Raw genomic sequence first — 21,441 nt, 5'->3', positions numbered from 1 at the left:
AGTTGCATGAAGGACCGTCCGCGATGGTAATGGTAAATGAAGAGAGATCAGAGACTTTTTCGATGTCAAATGGAACCAGACAGGGCTGCCCACTTTCCCCACTGTTGTTTGTTCTATCTTTGGAACCCCTGTTATCAACAATTAGGGAAAACATAGATATAAGGGGAATTAATGTAGGAAAGATAGAACATAAGATAGCCGCTTTTGCGGACGATTTATTATTCTATGTTGGAAACCCTAGGATAACACTTCCTAACCTAATGAAAACACTGAAGGAATATGGGGAAATGTCAAATCTAAAAATTAACCCAAGCAAAACAGAGATATTGAATATAAATCTTCCAAAGAGTGAAAAAGAAAAGATACAGAGAGAATTTCCCTTTATATGGAAAGATAGAGAAATAAAGTACCTGGGAGTAAAACTTACTCCCTTACAGAAAAATCTTTATAAAGCTAATTAAATCCCATTGTTAAACGAGATCAGGGAGGAATTGAAGAAAATTGGTGGAGGAAATCCTTCCTGGCTAGGTCGTATTAACCTGATAAAAATGGTAATTGTCCCTAAGATACTGTATAAATTCCAGATGATTCCCATTAATCTTCCAGAGGTGTATTTTAGGACAATCAAGCGAATGGTAACAAAATATATATGGAAAAATAAAAAACCTAGGATATCATATGAAGTGCTAAGTAGAAATAAAGAAAAAGGGGGGTTGGGAGTACCGGATTTTAAAAGATACCATAGGGCAGTTATCTTAGCAAGAATTTTTGATTGGACACATAACTCAAAGAGTAAACATTGGGTCACAATAGAAAATACACTTAGTAGAAAGGATTTGAGTAGGAGTGTATGGGTGCCAGCACAGTTTAGAGAATTAGAGGAGAGCACGAGTATATACACGAGGATTGTAATAAGGGAGTGGGATAAAATGCACAAACAGAGGAAATGGGATTTTAATTCATTGTTAATGCCACTAAGAAATTCAGAGTTTTTTCCCCCAGGTAAAGGGGAAATTACAGGCAGATGGATTATGAAGGAAGACGCTCAGTTGAGAGACGTAATGGAGGGGGTAAACTTAAGAACACTGGAGGATCTGAAAAGGGAAGAGGGAAAGATTTTCACTAAGATAGATATAACGAGGTATAATCAACTGAAACAATTTGTAGAGAAATTGACGAAGCCCCTCAGAACCAGGAAAGAGTGGAATGAATTTGAGAAATATTTAGAAGCTCGAGGTGACGGGAAACACAGCACTGCCAAAGCATATAAAGCTCTCACGGATTTAGATAGTAAGTTAAAATTAAAGTATATAGAAAAATGGGAAAGGGATTTAGGAGTGGAGTGGGAAGAGCACACACAGAGGAAAATATATAGAATGGTACACGAAAATATTAGTATGCGTGAGGTGGAAATGAACTTCAAATGTTTGATAAGGTGGTATGTTACACCGATGATAGAGCACAAGATGAGTGAGGAGAAACAACCTTGGTGTTGGCGAGGGTGTGGAGGGTTGGGCACGATGTACCACATATGGTGGGAATGTTTAAAAATACAAGAATATTGGAAAAAAGTTATAAATCAAATTAGGATTATTACTGGAATGGAGATCGGAATGGACCCTGAAACCTGCCTTTTTCATAATTCAATAATATCTGGAAATAAATATAAAGAGCTGGGTATATGGGGCTACCTAAATGCAGCAAAAAGTTTGATTCCCAGGTTTTGGCGCAAAGTTGAGGCACTGAGAGAAGAGGATTGGCTGAATAGAGTGGACCAGATTGCTAGATTGGAAAAACTTTATTATACACAGGAAGATAGAATGGTGGCATATTATATGAAATGGGAGGAGTTTAAGGTAAAGGTAAAAGAAGGTACTGAGTAAATAAACGTAAAGAAAAGAGAAGGAAAGATTGAGAAGAGAGGAGGGAAAAAGGGGAAGGGAAGAGGAAAGGGAGAAAATACAGTAATTTGTCGTTTTTTTTTTTTTTTCTTCTACTTCTTTCTTTCAAATCTTTGTATCCAGAGGATGTGAGATATTAGTCGAGTAGATAGATGTCAGGGGTTTAAAGAAATGGGGTGGGGTGGAGGGTGGGTTGAAAGAAAGGGAGTAATGGGGAGAAAATGATACAAAATAAGTGTTTTACGAGAGTTTATGTTGTATTTTTATTGTGGAATTTTGTATTGGTTTATTTGAAAATGAATAAATATTTAAATAAAAAAAAAAAGAAGGGGGGGGGGAGCGAGTGTGACCCCACCCCATGTGACATAAGTGCTTTTATTTTTTTCTTAGGAGCTTGCAGAGCATTGCACCCGCAGCCAGCAGATCATGGGTGCACTGACAAACTCCTGCAGATGGTGTGTATAGCTAGGTGCCCGTACCTCCCATATGGGAAGATATGGAAGTGCAGGAAGAGAAATGAACTACAAGGGTTGCTCACCAGCACCCTCGCGGTTCAAGGACTACAAGCAGTATACCGTGGTGGCAGATGGGACTTGTAGTTCATTCCTTAACAGATCTGTGTGAATGAATGCCACGGTTGTGTGGGCAGGGAAGATGCACCGTCCTGTGGGAAAACTGGTGGTTCGAGGCTGCTGCATTAGTAACTCGTTACGTTTTACACAAACATTACAAAGTAAAATGTAACATGTAAGGTGAACTTACTTAACACACTGCATCACTTGCATCTCATCCAAAAGGAAAGGGATATGTTTGTAATCCACAGCTACTAGATGGTGCTTTATCCATTGTAAATATATAATGGGGAAATTGGGGTTTCCATACTATTGTGCACCATACGGCCTGCATTTGCTCAGGCATGGCAGCCCATTAATTTGAATGGTCTGCTGTGCCTGCACTTCCCTGCAGTTCCCGCAAATATGCTGGTGTGCTATTCATAATGAATGGCAGCCCTGCACGTCTCGTAGGAGCATCACAATTCAGTTGCAGATGCGGGAACAGGTGCGATTCCTGCACCTGCAACCAGCCTGCAGACTGTGGGCATGTGTGAACCTAGGCTTAGCAAGAATTCTGATTTATATAGTTCACCTACATCTTTTTCCCTCTACCGCCTCTGCAGTGTTTCATACCCAATTACTGGATATTTAAGAATTGGCAGGGTAACATGCTTTGATAAAACATGGTGATTGAAATGTGTTTGGCTTTGACTGAATCCAAAGTTCTAATGTCACTCTAAAGCTAGGATATGGATCCACATATATATATATATATATATATATATACAGTCAGGTCCATAAATATTGGGACATCGACACAATTCTAACATTTTTGGCTCTATACACCACTACAACGGATTTGAAATGAAACAAACAAGATGTGCTTTAACTGCAGACTGTCAGCTTTAATTTGAGGGTATTTACATCCAAATCAGGTGAACGGTGTAAGAATTACAACAGTTTGCATATGTGCCTCCCACTTGTTAAGGGACCAAAAGTAATGGGACAATTGGCTTCTCAGCTGTTCCATGGCCAGGTGTGTGTTATTCCCTCATTATCCCAATTACAATGAGCAGATAAAAGGTCCAGAGTTCATTTCAAGTGTGCTATTTGCATTTGGAATCTGTTGCTCTCAACTCTCAAGATGAGATCCAAAGAGCTGTCACTATCAGTGAAGCAAGCCATCATTAGGCTGAAAAAACAAAACAAACCCATCAGAGAGATAGCAAAAATATTAGGCGTGGCCAAAACAACAGTTTGGAACATTCTTAAAAAGAAGGAAAGCACCGGTGAGCTCAGCAAACGCCAAAAGACCCGGAAGACCACGGAAAACAACTGTGGTGGATGACCGAAGAATTCTTTCCCTGGTGAAAAAAACACCCTTCACAACAGTTGGCCAGATCAAGAACACTCTCCAGGAGGTAGGTGTATGTGTGTCAAAGTCAACAATCAAGAGAAGACTTCACCAGAGTGAATACAGAGGGTTCACCACAAGATGTAAACCATTGGTGAACCTCAAAAACAGGAAGGCCAGATTAGAGTTTGCCAAACAACATCTAAAAAAGCCTTCACAGTTCTGGAACAACATCCTATGGACAGATGAGACCAAGATCAACTTGTACCAGAGTGATGGGAAGAGAAGAGTATGGAGAAGGAAAGGAACTGCTCATGATCCTAAGCATACCACCTCATCAGTAGAAGCATGGTGGTGGTAGTGTCATGGCGTGGGCATGTATGGCTGCCAATGGAACTGGTTCTCTTGTATTTATTGATGATGTGACTGCTGACAAAAGCAGCAGGATGAATTCTGAAGTGTTTCGGGGAATATTATCTGCTCATATTCAGCCAAATGCTTCAGAACTCATTGGACGCCGCTTCACAGTGCAGATGGACAATGACCCAACGTATACTGCAAAAGCAACCAAAGAGTTTTTTAAGGGAAAGAAGTGGAATGTTATGCAATGGCCAAGTCAATCACCTGACCTGAATCCGATTGAGCATGCATTTCACTTGCTGAAGACAAAACTGAAGGGAAAATGCCCCAAGAACAAGCAGGAACTGAAGACAGTTATAGTAGAGGCCTGGCAGAGCATCACCAGGGATGAAACCCAGCGTCTGGTGATGTCTATGCGTTCCAGACTTCAGGCTGTAATTGACTGCAAAGGATTTGCAACCAAGTATTAAAAAGTGAAAGTTTGATTTATGATTATTATTCTGTCCCATTACTTTTGGTCCCTTAACAAATGGGAGGCACATATGCAAACTGTTGTAATTCCTACACCGTTCACCTGATTTGGATGTAAATACCCTCAAATTAAAGCTGACAGTCTGCAGTTAAAGCACATCTTGTTTGTTTCATTTCAAATCCATTGTGGTGGTGTATAGACCCAAAAATGTTAGAATTGTGTCGATGTCCCAATATTTATGGACCTGACTGTATATATATATATATATATATCTCTAAAGGACTTTTAATTACTTCTGCTCCGCCCCATAGCAGAAATATTGCTACATATATATATATATATATATATATATACATGATTTTGCATTTCCGGGTAGGGGGCACACGCCCTACCTGCGTCACCATTCGCAGCCGCGGCTGTTAATCTCTGGGTCCTGGCTGGTGATTACTTGCCCATGCCCAGTGATTGCCGAAGATATCCGACGGGGAGGGGGGAGAGAACTGTTAGTAAACCAAACCGTTCTCCTCCCTGACAGCTTCGGCACACTGCTCATGACCTATTGATCTCATGAGATGTTGCATGGCCGCACAATTGTTAGTTAAAATAATGCAGTGTCGTAACGCGAAAAAATGGCCTGGTCAGGAAGGGGGGTAAATCCTCTGGAGGGCAAGTGGTTAAAGTATATGTAAATACAGTTACTAAAATCTCAAATCTTTTTAATATGTTAAAGGAATTTTTGGGGGATATTTTTACTATGCAATATGACACTTTTACGGGATGAGCTTTCTGCTTTGCCCCAAAAGGATTATATCGGGTGTACTTTCCTGAAGACTTATAGGAAAACATATAATAATGATCTGTTTTATATGCTAATTAATTCACTTTTACGTTTAAAAAAAAAAAAAATTGCCAACCTAAGCAAAGGGGCAAAATCCTTTCACTGCGCTTTCATACCCCAGTGAACTTTCTAGACACTGATCATGAAGCTTTAGCAACGCTTACATTGATTATTTGATTAGTGAATATTGAAGTGTAAAGGCTAATTTTTTTTTTTAAGTTTTGAATAGAGCAGAGCGGGTTTAGAACATGGCATTTATTGCTGTCTGTGTCCCCAGTAGAGAGCTTCACCAAAATGCAATGCAAATAATGTACTACCCATCAGAATAACCCTTTCTTACTCTATCCAAGATAAAGAAAGACTTTTTTTTTTTTTGTCTTTAGTTCCACTTTAAATGTTTTTTTCACATAGCATTTTTTTTTATCTGTATAAAAGAGCTTGTGGCGGCGCTTCAAGCCAGGAAACAAAAGGTGATCACCCCATCAGTATTGAAAAGGGGAGAAGCGTCTGTGAATCGTTCCTCTAACTTGTGTCCAATAGAGGAACTGACTCTGTTCAAACCAGTCCCAGGAGTCCAATGTGTACAATGGCTTGAGCCGGTGCTTCAGCCATGCCCTCTGATGGTTTTCACCCCACCCACGGGGGCTTGATCACAGAGGCAAGAAGGACAAAGAAAGCCAGAGAATATATCTGCATCATCAGCCGTGATCAAGCAAGGTGTGTAAATATAAACAGGTGTGTGCTGGTGTATAAAAAAAAGTGAGAGAGTAAACAAAATCAAACATTTGTATGAAAAAAATGAGGAGAGGAAAAAAAGAAAACTAAGTAATAAAAAAGGAAAAATGTATGACAAGAAGGAAATCTATATATAATAAAAAATATTTATTATACATATTTCCTTCTTGTCATAAATTTTTCCTTTTTTTTTTTTCTCTCCTTCACTCTTTTAATATACGTTTTTGATTTTGTTTAGTTCTCTCCTGTTTTTTTTTTATACACCTGCACACACCTGTTTATATTTACACATCTTTCTTGATCACGGCTGATGATGCAGATATATTCTCTAGCTCTTTGTCTTTGCTTCTGTGGTCAAGCCCCGATGGGCAGGGCAGAACGCATTCATCGACGATGGCTGAGGCCATCTTACAAACTGGACTCCAGGAACAGATTTGAATGGCATCCATTCCTCTATTGCACCCAAGCATTTTTTATCTGCCTGAATATCAGGCAACTATACACCCCGTTCCAAATTATTATGCAAATTCTAGTTAAGTGTCACAAAGATTAAATATTTTGTTTTTCAGTTTAACTCATGGATGGCATTGTGTCTCAGGGCTCTTTTGATCACTGAAAACAATCTCAGACACCTGTGATAATTAGATTGGCAGGTGAGCCCAATTTAAGGAAAAACTACTGAATGAGAGTGTTCCACATTATTAAGCAGAGCACCATTTTCAAGCAATGTGGGGAAGAAAAACGATCTCTCTGCTGCCGAAAAGAGTGAAATAGGTCAATGCCTTGGCTGAGGTATGAAAACATTAGATATTTCACGAAAACTTAAGCGTGATCATCGCACTATTAAGAGATTTGTGGCTGATTCAGAGCACAGATGGGTTCGTGCAGATAAAGGCACATTGAGGAAGATTTCTGCCAGATCCATGCATCAGATCAAGAGAGCAGCTGCTAAAATACCATTACATAGCAGCAAACAGATATTTGAAGCTGCTGGTGCCTCTGGAGTCCCATGGACATCAAGGTGTAGAGTCCTCCAGAATCTTGCAGCTGTGCATAAACCTTCTATTTGGCCACCACTAACCAAGGCTCACAAGCAGAAACGGCTGCATTGGGCAGAAAAATACATGAAGACTAATTTTCAAACAGTCCTGTTCACTGATGAGTGCCGTGCAACCCTGGATGGTCCAGATGGATGGAGTAGTGGATGGTTGGTGGACGGCCACCCTGTTCCAACAAGGCTGCGACGTCAGCAAGGCGGTGGTGGAGTCGTGTTTTGGGCCGGAATCATGGGAACAGAGCTGGTCGGCCCCTTTAGGGTCCCCGAAGGTGTAAAGATGACCTCTGCAAAGTATGTGGAGTTTATGACTGACCACTTTTCTTCCCTGGTACAGAAGGAAGAACTATGCTTTCCATATAAAATCATCTTCATGCATCACAATGCACCATCTCATGGTGCAAAGAATACCTCTGCATCAATGGCTGCTATGGGGATAAAAGGAGAGAAAGTCATGGTGTGGCCTCCATCCTCCCCTGACCTCAATCCTATTGAGAACCTTAGGAGCATCCTCAAGCAAAAGATCTATGAGGGTGGGAGGCAGTTTACATCCAAACAGCAGGTCTGGGAGGCTATTCTGACATCTTGCAAACAAATTCAAGCAGAAACTGTCCAAAAACTCACAAGTTCAATGGATGCAAGACTTGTGAAGCTGCTATCAAATAAGGGGTCCTATGTTAAAATGTAACGTGACCTGTTAAAATGTTTAAAAAGTTAAAATGTTGTTAAAAGTTTGATTGAAATAGCTTTTGATTTCAGTAAATATGCTGCAAACACAACAAATGACAATTTTCAGTTCTTTACAACCTATAAAGTGTTTTGAAACTTACTGTGCGTAATAATTTGGAACAGGGCATTGTAAGATTTTTATGTTTAAAAAAAAATACTGTTATCATTAGGAGGTTTGTTCAATAAAATTTGAATTGTACTCTTAATATTTGATAACATGAGAATTATGCTGACTGTTATTTACATCAATTATTTAGGTAAATGAGAAAAATATAATTTGCATAATAATTTGGAACAAGGTGTATATTGTTCTGATGGATAGTGCGTAATTTGCATTGCATATTGTATTACCAGAATGTTTTCTATTATGATCCTTTGAAGGAGTTTAGAGGGAAGAATGAAACCAAAATATACTATTCTGAGAATGCTAAACACGTGTCGTTCTTTTTAGGGTTCAGGAAACCACATTTGGCTTGGAAGGAGATGTACTTAGTGGCTCATCGCTGCAGTCTAATAAGGTATAACTATTTTTGTTTTGTGCCATTTTGTTGTTTTCTACCAAACAGACCTAACTGTTGAAAAGGATTCATTCACACAGAGCACGGCACGGAAAACGTGCGCTTTGTGTTTGCCTACTCCGGATCACATTGTACCGCAGTAACATGCGATTTGGTGTGTTGTGTTTTTAAAAAGTAGGTCATGCACTACTTTTGTGCAATCCCTTGCAGTTTCAACCAATTCAAATGAATGGGCTGAAAATTGCACTGCACTAAGATGCAAAGTAATTCAGGTGTGAACCAGTCCTAAATATAGTGTCTAGCTTTTTGCCAGGGGATCACAAAGTATTTATGTGTAAAGTACATGGGTGGCTTCTCACTGATCTGTTGTGCTTTGCCCCCAGCGCAGGTGCAGTGCAGTGCACCTGCAGTTTTTGTGCAGGTTAGCTGCTCTTTCCCATAGATTTTCTATTATGTCCCTCATAGTTTTGGTTCACTTTCAGAAAATACACCAAAACCGTGAGATGAAATAGAAGTCTATAGGAAAGTGCAGCTAACTCACATGAAAACCGCGGGTACACTGCCCTGTGGCCAAAGAATAGAGGATCAATTAGAAGCCACCCTAAACCACTAAACAGAATTAGTATTAGTATTATGTGGCATATCACTTGCACTGTCTTTACTCCTGTATGCTGACATCTCTGCTCTTATCTCATATTTACTCCTCCTCCATGCATGTCTCTAGGCAAGCATTCCCATCATTCTTGTACACATCTGCCTGTTTGTAGAAGACATGTTTTTGACCTGCCTGTGTGCCCATCTGTGACTGTTGCTTTTGTGTGCATCGCCTACACACTGTCTTCCAAGTGGGCTTTTTTCCTAACAGAACTAAGTTTTGGGGGATCCCGGGCCACTGTTAAAGACCTTAGAGTGTAGATGCAGACACATTGATCATCTATGTCAGTTAGATTCAACAGACATTCATCATCTTGATCCAACCTGAGCCCAGAATAGGACACTTTTGTGTGTGTGTATATATTAATATTAAATTAACAATAACTTATTTTAATGTGTTCACCATATTTAGGTTAAGTGAATAATTGTTTTGACTTTTTTTTTTCTAGGGTTCTAGTAAGTTGGACAGTGATAAAATGGCAAGCTCTACAGAGCGTGGCATGGTAAAGCCAATGATACGCATGGATAAGCAACAAGAACACCGTAGTCTGGATGGCAGGTAAGAAAATAGAATTTCTTTGAAAGGTTGTGTTTTACCATTGTGTTCCAGGAGGATATAGTTATTTATCCCACAATTTAACAGACATTAACAAGATATTTAGCTTCAATTGTCTGTCTGTAATTCAGAACAGTTCGATAGTGCTTTAGAGGGATTATTTTGATCTCTAATAGATTGTTCAGATTGCAGTGAACAATCGGCAATCATTTTGAGTGGAGGTCTCCAAGCCTTCTCTTTTTATATAAGTTTGGAATACGCATGTTACTTTGTAGGGGTTTGTTGATGCTATATGAATTCTGTAAAGTATTAATAATGTATATTACTTAGAGCATTAGTTAATTGGACACACTTGTAATCCAACCACAGATGGATTGAATCTCAGCCGGTTTCTGCTGTTCGATAAGTCTATGGGCAGGCTGATTGGACCCAAGTTGATCCATCGATCAACTTGGGTACAACCAGCCTGGCAGATTTTTTTGGAGGGATTTTCCAAGGTATTCTCTCATCAACACTGACTGTGTTGATGGCGGTACCGAGCAATTTTCTTTCCTGCATCCTGTCGTTGCAGAGAAGAAAATCACATAATCTGTGGTTTTCTTTAAAAAAAAAAAAAATCAGCACAAGGGAAATGCCTTAACTTCAGCGTGATGTGTCCTTCAAGCTGCTGGCTTCGCATACGTATTCCTCCCTTGGTCAGCTTGGTCATGTGACAGCCCTGGACAATGACTGCAAGCACTATGCATCAATACACTGCTACATAGCAACCATGACTAGTACAGCTTTAAAAGTGAATGGAGCAGTACAACAGCAGATGTAGGGGGCGGATGACTCTTAGTACGGTAGATAACAGCAGGGACCAGAGGAGTAGGGATGGTGTTGGAAATTATTCTTTGTACTTGTGTATTGTACACTTCTCCAGTTTTCTATGCAACTAATTTATAGGGAGCCACAGAGAGGCATCTTCTTCAGTTACAAAATACTAGAGACCTGTACTGTATATCCTCAATGTATCCTGTATATTAAAACCTAAATTCGGGCAAAATTTTTATTTTAGATTGTACGCCCCTTGAGGGTTAGGGACTGATGTGAATGTACAATTTATTAGGAAAAGTGCTGCGTAAATGCTGCGCTATACAAGTACCTGAAATAAATAAATAACTTTAGTTTTGTATTGAGTAGGGAAGGGTTACAGCCTCTTTTTCATGATTTTTTTTTTTTTTGCTAACTATAACCTTGTTTTAGAATAATTTCTCCTTTCCTATATGCTTACTTCAGTAGAGTGTGGAAGAGTTTAAATCTGTTGTTTGTTTTTATCGCATTCTGTGATAAATCTTATGTTTGTGGTACCAAAACTAGAAGTAAGGGGAAATACCCTTCATGCCTCATTCATATCCCAGTTCACAGACCTTGATCAAATTTGACAGTCGTGTAGGTGCAGTCCAAACACGCACTGTCTGTGTTCATTGCTACACACCTGCACCCATATGGATGTCAAATTGGGAGCAGCGACTGTGTCCATGCAGTCACTGCATCGCAGTGAATGCACATAAATGAGGCTGGCTGCACATCTGTGCATCCCATGCGAGCAAACTTGGCTCTCTCATGGGCATACACTATAGTATGCCCATGTAAACGAAGCCTTAGTGAGGAGACACATATCAAAATAGAATCACAAAAAACCCAGAAATATAACAGTTTTCATCCTATATTGTTATATATGTGCCCTCTTTGTGACTAGGCACTTATTTCAATTAATCATGAACTGTATCCTTTTTTAACTAAAAGTAGCAGCGGCAGGATGCCCCAGGACACAGGGTGCACTAGGGTGTACAAAACTGATCCCACCACCTCTGGCACCTGTAAGAGCTGAGCATTCAATAAACAAAGGTATTTTCTGGGGAGGAGAAGAGTAGCACAGCCAGATGCAGCTGCTAGTGCTTACCTTAGGGAGAACAGTAGCGCTCAACAGGTTTTCTGTCCTAAAGCATATCTAAAAAACAACTTTTTAAATTCCTGATATGTGCATGATGTACCATGTACTTGTATAAAAAAGTGTCCTGTTTTTTTTTTTTTTTTTTTTTTTTTTTTTTATTGCTTCCTTTGTGTGAAATCCATGGTGTTCCTGCCAGTCCCTCTGCTTTCCTATGAAAAACTAACCACACTAGGCAGGAGGGCACAGCATGGTCAGTTCTGTAGCTGTGCTTGAGACTGTCTGATCTCTTCCCATGATCAGACTTGTCCTGGCACACCCATCCTGCACAGCCATTCACTGGGAAGTTCAGTGTGTTGCTGTTTCTCCTCCCCCCACATCTCTGTGCAGCTGAGAACAGAGGGTATGTTATCACTTATATAAAAGGGGAAAAAAGTATTTACCGTATTTTCCGACGTATAAGACGACTGTTTAACCCTTGAAAATCTTCTCAAAAGTCGGGGGTCGTCTTATACGTCGGTATACGGCATGCTAACACTTGGTGTCAGGGCAGCACTTTTTAGGGGGGGCGGCGCGGTGCCGCCCCCTCCCCCTTCCAACGGAAGGGACACTAAGTACAGGGGTGGGCAGGGGGCTGCTGTTTCTTACCTGGCTCCGGTCCCAGTCCCACGACGATCCAGTCCAGGAAGCGCGGCTGCTCCTTCATTCAGTTTGGCCGCTGGATGTTCATGCGGCCGCTCGGCTCCGCCTCCTCACCGATGATTGGCCGCCAGAACTGTAGCTCTGGAAAGGCACACAGGCGGCCAATCACCGGAGAGGAGGCGGAGCCGAGCGGCCCCACGAAAATCGAGTGAGGGAGCGTCTGGTAAGTGTGCCGTGCAGAGGTGCTGCTGCAACCAATTATGCTGGCTGCAGCAGCACCATACTGGATCAGGGGTCAGCAAGTGTCATTGGTGTCAGTGGGAGGAATAGTGCCCCATCATTGGTGTCACTGATATTAATGATGGGGCATTATTCCTCCCACTGACACCAATGATGGGGCACTATCCCCCCCCCCCCACTGACACCAACGATGGGGCACTATTTCCCTCCCCCCACTGACACCAACGATGGGGCACTATTTCCCCCCCCACTGACACCAACGATGGGGCACTATTCCACCCCCCACTGACACCAGTGATGGAACACTATTACTGACACCAATGATGGGGCACTATTCCTCCCACTGACACCAATGATGGGGCACTATTCCTCCCACTGACACCAATGTTGGGACACTATTCCTCCCACTGACACCAAAGATGGGGCACTATTCCTCCCACTGACACCAAAGATAGGGCGCTATTCCTCCCACTGACACCAAAGATGGGGCACTATTCCTCCCACTGACACCAAAGATGGGGCGCTATTCCTCCCACTGACACCAATGATGGGGCGCTATTCCTCCCACTGACACCAATGATGGGCCGCTATTCCTCCCACTGACACCAATGATGGGACGCTATTCCTGCCACTGACACCAATGATGGGGCGCTATTCCTGCCACTGATACCAATGATGGGGCGCTATTCCTCCCACTGACACCAGTGATGGGGCGCTATTCCTCCCACTGACACCAGTGATGGGGCGCTATTCCTCCCACTGGCACCAATGATGGGACACGATTCCTTGCTCTGACACCAATGATGGGGCACTGTTCCTCCCTCTGACACCAATGATGGGGCACTGTTCCTCCCACTGACACCAATGATGGGGCACTGTTCTTCCCACTGACATCAATGATGGGGCACGATTCTTCCCACTGACACCAATGATGGGGCACGATTCTTCCCACTGACACCAATGATGGGACACTATTCCTCCCACTGACACCAATGATGGGGCACGATTCTTCCCACTGACACTAATGATGGGACACTATTCCTCACACACTGACACCAATGATGGGACACTATTCCTGCCAATGACACCAATGATGGGGCGCTATTCCTGCCACTGATACCAATGATGGGGCGCTATTCCTGCCACTGATACCAATGATGGGACGCTATTCCTCCCACTGACACCAGTGATGGGACGCTATTCCTCCCACTGACACCAGTGATGGGGCACTATTCCTCCCACTGACACTAGTGATGGGGCGCTATTCCTCCCACTGACACCAGTGATGGGGCGCTATTCCTCCCACTGGCACCAATGATGGGACACGATTCCTTGCTCTGACACCAATGATGGGGCACTGTTCCTCCCTCTGACACCAATGATGGGGCACTGTTCCTCCCACTGACACCAATGATGGGGCACTGTTCCTCCCACTGACACCAATGATGGGGCACTGTTCCTCCCACTGACACCAATGATGGGGCACTGTTCCTCCCACTGACACCAATGATGGGGCACTGTTCCTCCCACTGACACCAATGATGGGGCACTGTTCCTCCCACTGACACCAATGATGGGGCACTGTTCCTCCCACTGACACCGATGGGGCACGATTCTTCCCACTGACACCAATGATGGGCGCGATTCTTCCCACTGACACCAATGATGGGACACTATTCCTCCCACTGACACCAATGATGGGGCACGATTCTTCCCACTGACACTAATGATGGGACACTATTCCTCACACACTGACACTAATGATGGGGCACCATCATTGGTGTCAGTGGGAGGAATAGTGTCCCATCATTGGTGTCAGTGGGAGGAATCCTGCCCTATCATTGGTGTCAGTGGGAGGAATACATAATGAAATACTATACCATATTGAAATCAAATCTGATGTTTTTTAATTTTTATTTGGTGTGCGTTGGAAGAGGGGTAGTCTTATACGGCGAGTATAGCCCAAACCCTATATTTTAACAGGAAAAGTAGGGGGTCGTCTTATATGCCCAGTCGTCTTATACGCCGGAAAATACGGTATATTCTTTTTTTTTTTATATGGATACACAAATGTTTTAAATTTCTTTTTTAAACTGAATGGGTGTGTTTTACAAGGTGAGGGTTTAGGTATACTTTGTTTCCCTGAGAGTGGTCAGTCTCATTGTCTGTATGTCCCCATCAACAAGAGATTGGTAATGATCTCATGTCTGCAAAGTTGGATACATGTGAGACAAATGGGGTGGTAACCAAGATTAGACATGGATCAATCTGCTTAACACTTTGAAGCTGATTTACTAAACAAGTTAAGAATTTTATTACTGAAAAAATACAAATATTTATTTTATTTATCCAAAAGCATCTGCACTTGATTGGGTATTCAGAGTGATCGAGAATTTGCTTTTCACATGATTGAATGGAAAATTTAATTTACAGTATTTAGCAAATCATGTGAAATTCATCTACATCAACTTTTTTAGTTCAATCTTTTTGAGGTTAATCTAAACTATTTCTCACAGGCTATTTACACCTTAGAACATCTTCAAACTGGTTGTTGTCTTGTATATTCAAAAGAAAACACTGGTTAAAAGTGGTCTGTGGGCTCCTGGCAGAAATTATCAAAACCCTTTCTCTTCATGAAGCTTTCCTTTTCAGTAGAAGAGGTTAATCAACAGTGTCAAATGCAAGCTGTCAACTGGTTTGGTATTTGGGACAATAACCTGTATGTCTAAGCAGAAAGGAAAAGGCTTGTCACCAATGCCTTGTTGCCTCTGTGTAGAGACGACCTTATTGAATTGTATTGTAACTGTACTGTTTGCCCTCACGTTTCCCTCACGCTGTTTGCTGCGCAAACTGTTGGCGCAATATAAATCCTGTATTATAATAATACTTTTTATTTGTTTCCAACTAACTCTGGCCAACCCAGCCAAAACCAAAGCTACTGTTCAAACTTCTTGCTTTGCCTCTTCAGTGCTGATTCATACATGTGCGGTGTGGATTGAAGTTCAGGTTTCACAGCTAAATGATACAGTAGTTGTTCAGCAGTTAAGGTCAGGTTTACACCAGGTTCGGGACAGGTTTAAATCAGGTTCAGGCCAGGATTTTATCCTGTTCACAACTGAAGACATCTGTGGTTCAGAAACGGTTCCCATAGAGGTCAGTAGCCTGTAATCCATACCTGAACCAGACCACACTGCTCAGAAATCAGATATGTCTCTTTTTCAATCTACACTCTATCCGCACTGCCAGTGCACCTGAAATGCAGTATTTTGCCAAAAGTAGTGGAACACCTGCCTTTACACACATCGCACCTGAACTTTAATGGCATCCCAGTCTTAATCCATAGGGTTCAATATTGAGTTGGCCCACCCTTTAGAGATATAGCAACTTCAACTCTTCTGGGAAGGTTGTCCACAAGGTTTAGCAGTGTGTCTATGGAAATGTTTGACCATTCTTCCAGAAGCACATTTGTGAGGTCAGGCACTGATGTCAGACGAGAAGGCCTGGCTTGCAGTCTCTGCTCTAATTCATCCCAAAGGTGTTCTATCAGGTTGAGATCAGGACTCTGTTCCGGCCAGTCAAGTTTCTCCACCCCAAACTCGCTCATCCCATGTCTTTATGGACCTTGCTTTGTGCAGTGGTGCACAGTCATGCTGAAACAGGAAGGGGCCATCCCCAAACTGTTCCCACAAAGTTGGCAGCATGAAATTTTCCAAAATGTCTTTTGTATGCTGTCGCCTTATGAGTTCTCTTAACTGGAACTAAGGGGCCAAGCCCAACCCCTGAAAAAAACCCCCACACCATAATCTCCCCTCCACTAAACTTTACACTTGGCACAGTGAGGTCAGACAAGTACCGTTGTCCTGGCAACAGCCAAACCCAGACATATCCATCAGATTGCCAGACAGAGAAGTGTGATTGGTCACTCCAGAGAACACATCTACACTGCTCTAGATTCTATTGGTGGCGGTACTTGGAGGGGTGTGCCAAAACTTTTGGCAATATAGTATGTTATATTCCTTGTACTGTTAGGCCAGATTCCCATTGTGCTGCAGTAATTTTGGCATTATATTAGTTTACCTTAACTTTGCGTCTGGAATAATATTTCACAGACTCAAAATTGTGTGTGAAATGGCAAAAAACTATGGTACCTAAAATTTTTTTTATAGGTAATATTTTAAAAGCTTTTACAGATTATCAGTTTTTAGATTTGACCATGAGTTATGGCCCTGGAGTTATTTTCCCTAATTTAAAAGTGACCCAGCAGCCGCCCGTATCACTTTTATTGAACAGCTGAATTCTGGCTGAAAAAAAAAAACCCACCAAGCTCATGGCTGCAGCTGCAACCCTGAGCTTGTGTTTTACCACTGCAAGTCCAAGACATTTTAAAGTGACCTAAGGACATGAAATGGTTAAGTTGCATTGTTCAGAATTTGTGGGCTTCCCAAACACAATGCATAATTTGAATGGGTTTTTGACTGGTCCCTAGATTTAAAACGCCCCTCAAGCCTCCTTTTGAAAACTGCGTATATATTTTATTATCTTCCCTTATCATTTACTATCCAGTAACCAACATCCATCACCTCCAGCCATTGCTTTCTTTTCTACTGATCGTATCTATTGTACCCCCAGCACTTCGATTCAAAATTCAGACATGATCCTTATTTTCCCCCTAGACTTTTTCGCTGTGTGGTGTATTTTTTAAGATATTTGCAGAGCTGTTTCTCCTGTGAATTCGTATGAACCTTTCCTTGCTCTGTTTTGAATTTGTGAATCAGGAAAATACTGCATTATGGCCCCTAGATTAAGCTGATGATCATAAATCTAAATATAGAAGATAAATATAAATAAATATTTTTTTACTGCGATCATCCGCTCCATCTAGTGTCCATAATGCAATATTTTCCTGATTTCATGCATTCAACCTGGAGAGTGAATAGCCTAACAAAATTTGGTTTTGCCCCCATTCACACAGTGTGAATGTGCATGCAGTTTCACAGGACAAGAAAATAATAAATACATGCCTTTTGTATTGGGCGTTATCTGTGCCTTTTTTATTTCATGTGTATAACGCATGTAGTATATTGGGGCTATATGAATAAAGCTAATACTGAACATAAACTTTTATTCATAGTTGTTAGAGGTGAGATTTTAGGTGTAAACCTTTCTGCTCTAATGTATATATATTTCACACATATTTCTTTAAAATTTTGTTTAAATATAAGATTATATTATATTTACTGCAGAATGGTGACTGTAATTTTAGTTATTAGGCTTGTTTTGTTGCTAGAACTATAGTATGCTTAGGATATATCCCCAGATGGTTTGATATGTGCTATAATGAGCCAGCTCTGTTTAAAAACAATTTTCTGTTGCTTAAGACAATTTCTGTTGTCTGAAAATTTGTAACCGGTAGACTACGTGCTTCACTAGTCACAACGTTTTCCAAACACTAGAGGGCATCTGCTCCCTCTCAGTTTTGCTCATAGCAGACTGATCAGGATCAGTGTCCGTCTCGTAACCCTTTTGCTGTTGCACACAAAAGTGCCCTTCTGACATTAGCATTTACTTAAAATCACCAAATTACCAAAACATTATACATTTTCTGAAGCCGTAGGACCTAAAGAATAAAATGAGTGAAATTCCAGCTTATGTCACTTGATACTTGCACATCGGTTTATTGAATCTGTTTTCAGTAAAAAATATGCTTAAATTAATTTTGGTGCCAAGTAACACATTGTAACCTATTCATTTTCCATTAAATTTTGAGGCTTGACATATTGGGCATCTATTTACTCAATATAGTCTCATCTTTTAAATTGCTGGTGTCCTTTAAACAGTGACAAACTATAATACTCATAATTGCCAACAGTTGGCGCTTTAAAACCTTTAGGTCCCTTTCACGTGAACGGACCCTGCCAATGGGTCCACCTGCTCAGCAGGGGGTCTGTGGGTGATCCCTGCTGAGCAGTCAGATGACAGGTCTGTGTACGCTCTGCATAAGTGGAGCAGACACAGCTCGCTTTCCTCTATGGGCGGTCAGACGTAAACCTGCCTCCTGTCCATTTTACATCCAACTGTCATCCAATTTAATAGACTGATAGGGATTGGATGCCCATCGATCCGTTTTAATCAGATACAGGAGGGTATAAATGGTCACATGTCTATTTATATCCAGCACTCCAAAGAGGGCAATGGATGGTCCGATCGGGTCCGCTTGAAAAACTGAGAGACGTACACAATTGGTCCGCCCATGTGAACGGGGCCTTACAGCTCATAAGTTTGTGGTTAACCCCAAATGGTGGCCATAACAATTTCTTGTTACTCTGTCGTGCAAGGTGATACCTTATATGTGTTGGGTGTTCAGAGTTTATACACATGTGTGCACCACGACTACAGGACTGAGGCCTTTCTTTCTTTTCTTTTTTTTTCTTTTTTTTTTTCTTTTATTATAGTTTAATTATGTAAACATTGTTTTTGTACTGAAGTTTATTGCTATCATAAGGGGACTGATAAACGATGTGTTCTGGGTTCTCACCATGACAAAGGGTTTTTTTTTTTGTGTTCCTGGTCTCTGGAGGGGGGTAAGACAACATGCCACGCCATAGAGCCATAAACGGCCATCCAGATCATTTTCACTCTGCACAGCCACACTTTAATTTACAAACAATTGCAGTAGTAGCTATGAGCATGTTTACATCCTGTTACTGCTGTGCTGTAATACTTCCAGCTATGCTAAATTATATCCAAAAAGATTTTGCCATTTTGGAAAGAGTTAAAACAGTAGTCAGTTTTTTTATTTATTTTTTTACCTCTGTGTCACTTAATGGAGTTTTCTATTCACTTCCTGTCTGGTTGACTCAAAAGTAAGTGTTGTGATATCTTTCTAATGTGAGGGATATCTCGTCTTGACAGCTGTCCCAGGAACAAATGTCCACAATTAAAGATTTTCCTTCTATTCTTGTTCTGGTCCCAACTCAGAATTCAAATCAGGACAATTCTAGAGAGTGAATCTCTCTAACAGGGACACAGATGGGAGTGAAAAAAAAAGTGGGGAAAAATTTCTTCAGAAGGACGCTCTGACTTGCAAACATTTATTATAGATGGGTTGTAGAGAAAAGTTATAAAGGCTTGTCTCCTTTGTCCAGCATTGTCAGATATTTTTAATCAGGAGATCTTATTTCCAGGCTGGGACTTGGAGTGAAAAAAATATATATCCAGTTGCTTCATTGTACTTTTGATGATTCTTTCCAGCCTTTTATGTGATTGTCTGTTGAAGAGAGGCAAGTCAAGTGCCCTTCATATCTTAAGAAGACTAAGTAAAAGGATTTAGGTAGCAAGTATAAATAATTATCAATCTAGGCACCTATTATTTCTTCCAGTTATTTCCCTTACATGTTTTAATACTTCTATTATCACCTATGTTTAATTTGTCCAGATGTTTTAAAATGTGAATGAGTACATTATTTTCCCATGATTTCAACTGTTCAAAACTCTTAGGCTTATCTATTCATTGACTCATCCATAAATTAATCTGTTTTTTTTCATTCAACCAGTGGGTTGAATGAAAAAAAAAAAAACTTTATTTTCCCATTCACATATTCCATGTAGCAGGGAGATCAAATGCTCCCTGCTGAGTTATTGTAATCTGACACTGGGGAGACTTCCCTGCCATATGAATACACTGATCAAGGTTGCAGACTATAGCCTGCAGTGCTGATTGAGCAGGAAAAATCAGACAGGGCATTTGTACAGAAGACGATCAGTAAATCAACTTTGGTGCGACTTTCGTGCCCATACATGTATCGAAATTCAGCTGGTCCTGGCTGAACCAGCCAAATTTTGATCCATACTGTATATGGCTGGCTTTATTTGTTCCCTGGCATAATGCACAAAAAACCTATAGAGCATTCATATTTCCTTACAAACCTGATTATTATGTATATTACAACAAAGCATTTCTTCTTCAATGTATGATCTAGGCTGTTACTTGAGCTCCTGAGATGGCAGCTGCATTGTATGTGTGTTGTATTATTAATAAATGCAGGTAACTCCAGTACACACTGCTGAAGTCGGAAACCTCAAGTAACTCATTAGATGCGGTCTGATCATAAATTCTTAAAAATGACTTTCCATAATTAATCTGAATTTCAAACGTTTTTCTGCCAAAAGGTCTGTCACTGAACAGCAGATTTGACCTTCTTCATTTTGCATATTTTTTTTTCATCACATGTTCTTGTTTCTTAGACCACAAGATGCTCATGGACCTGAGCATGTGTTACCTGCAAGCATCGAGTTTAGAGAAAACTGTGAGTAGATTATTTAGTTCATTCCTAGAGAGTTATTGGGAAATGACATGGGTTGGTTTTGTTATCATAAGAGCTGTCATCTTTTTCATGTTTTTTCTTTGTTATAGACATTGGATGATCAATGATCTCCATGTAAATATTCGATCAATAGCATTGTTTAGCTTGTTCAGTCTCCACAGTTGGCTATCTGACTGTAATAGCCCAGGGTCACTTTTTATAACAAAGTCTCAAGGTTGGTTAGGGAGTAATCGCTGCAATAAAAACATTTTTATTTTATTTTACTTTTTTGGGTGTCCTATTTGTGTTCTGACATTCATCATTACTTAGTGTTTTTATTGGTATTCTCTTTAGTCATGGCAGAAAGTTGTGATCATTTTCTCTGCTTCATTTTATTTCCTTGCTTTGGCTCTGTAGTCCTGTAAACTGAGTTTGCTGTGTGTACTTTTGATTCTGTAGATAAGTGGCAAACTTTTGGGCTGGTCAACAATGAAAGTAGCACACAAGCAATAAATGACTCGTATGTCTATGGAGATTTTCAAGCACATTCTGTGACAAAGTCTGTGTAGCCATACAGACATAAGTATTTTGAAGAAAG

The 21,441-nt window shown here is 40.8% G+C and overlaps 1 protein-coding gene across 23 annotated transcripts in view; it reads left to right on the top strand.

The window, feature by feature from the left end:
* Positions 1–21,441, top strand: part of AFDN (afadin, adherens junction formation factor) — a 314,907-nt gene that overhangs the window by 129,416 nt on the left and 164,050 nt on the right. For all 23 annotated transcript variants that reach the window (XR_016311500.1, XM_089668566.1, XM_089668562.1 and 20 more), the window contains 3 exons: positions 8,449–8,515; positions 9,619–9,728; positions 20,785–20,846. Coding sequence is in view for 22 of the 23 variants with exons in the window: in XM_089668566.1 (XP_089524692.1) it covers positions 8,449–8,515; positions 9,619–9,728; positions 20,785–20,846 (239 nt within the window). In the remaining variant the exon portion in view is untranslated. The remainder of the gene's footprint in view (positions 1–8,448; positions 8,516–9,618; positions 9,729–20,784; positions 20,847–21,441) is intronic.

This window comes from Staurois parvus, unplaced genomic scaffold (assembly GCF_062004578.1).
Source record: "Staurois parvus isolate SC_StPar_1 unplaced genomic scaffold, SC_StPar_1.0 ptg000059l, whole genome shotgun sequence".
Classification (NCBI taxonomy): domain Eukaryota; kingdom Metazoa; phylum Chordata; class Amphibia; order Anura; family Ranidae; genus Staurois; species Staurois parvus.
This window is presented reverse-complemented; position numbering and strand designations above follow the sequence as displayed.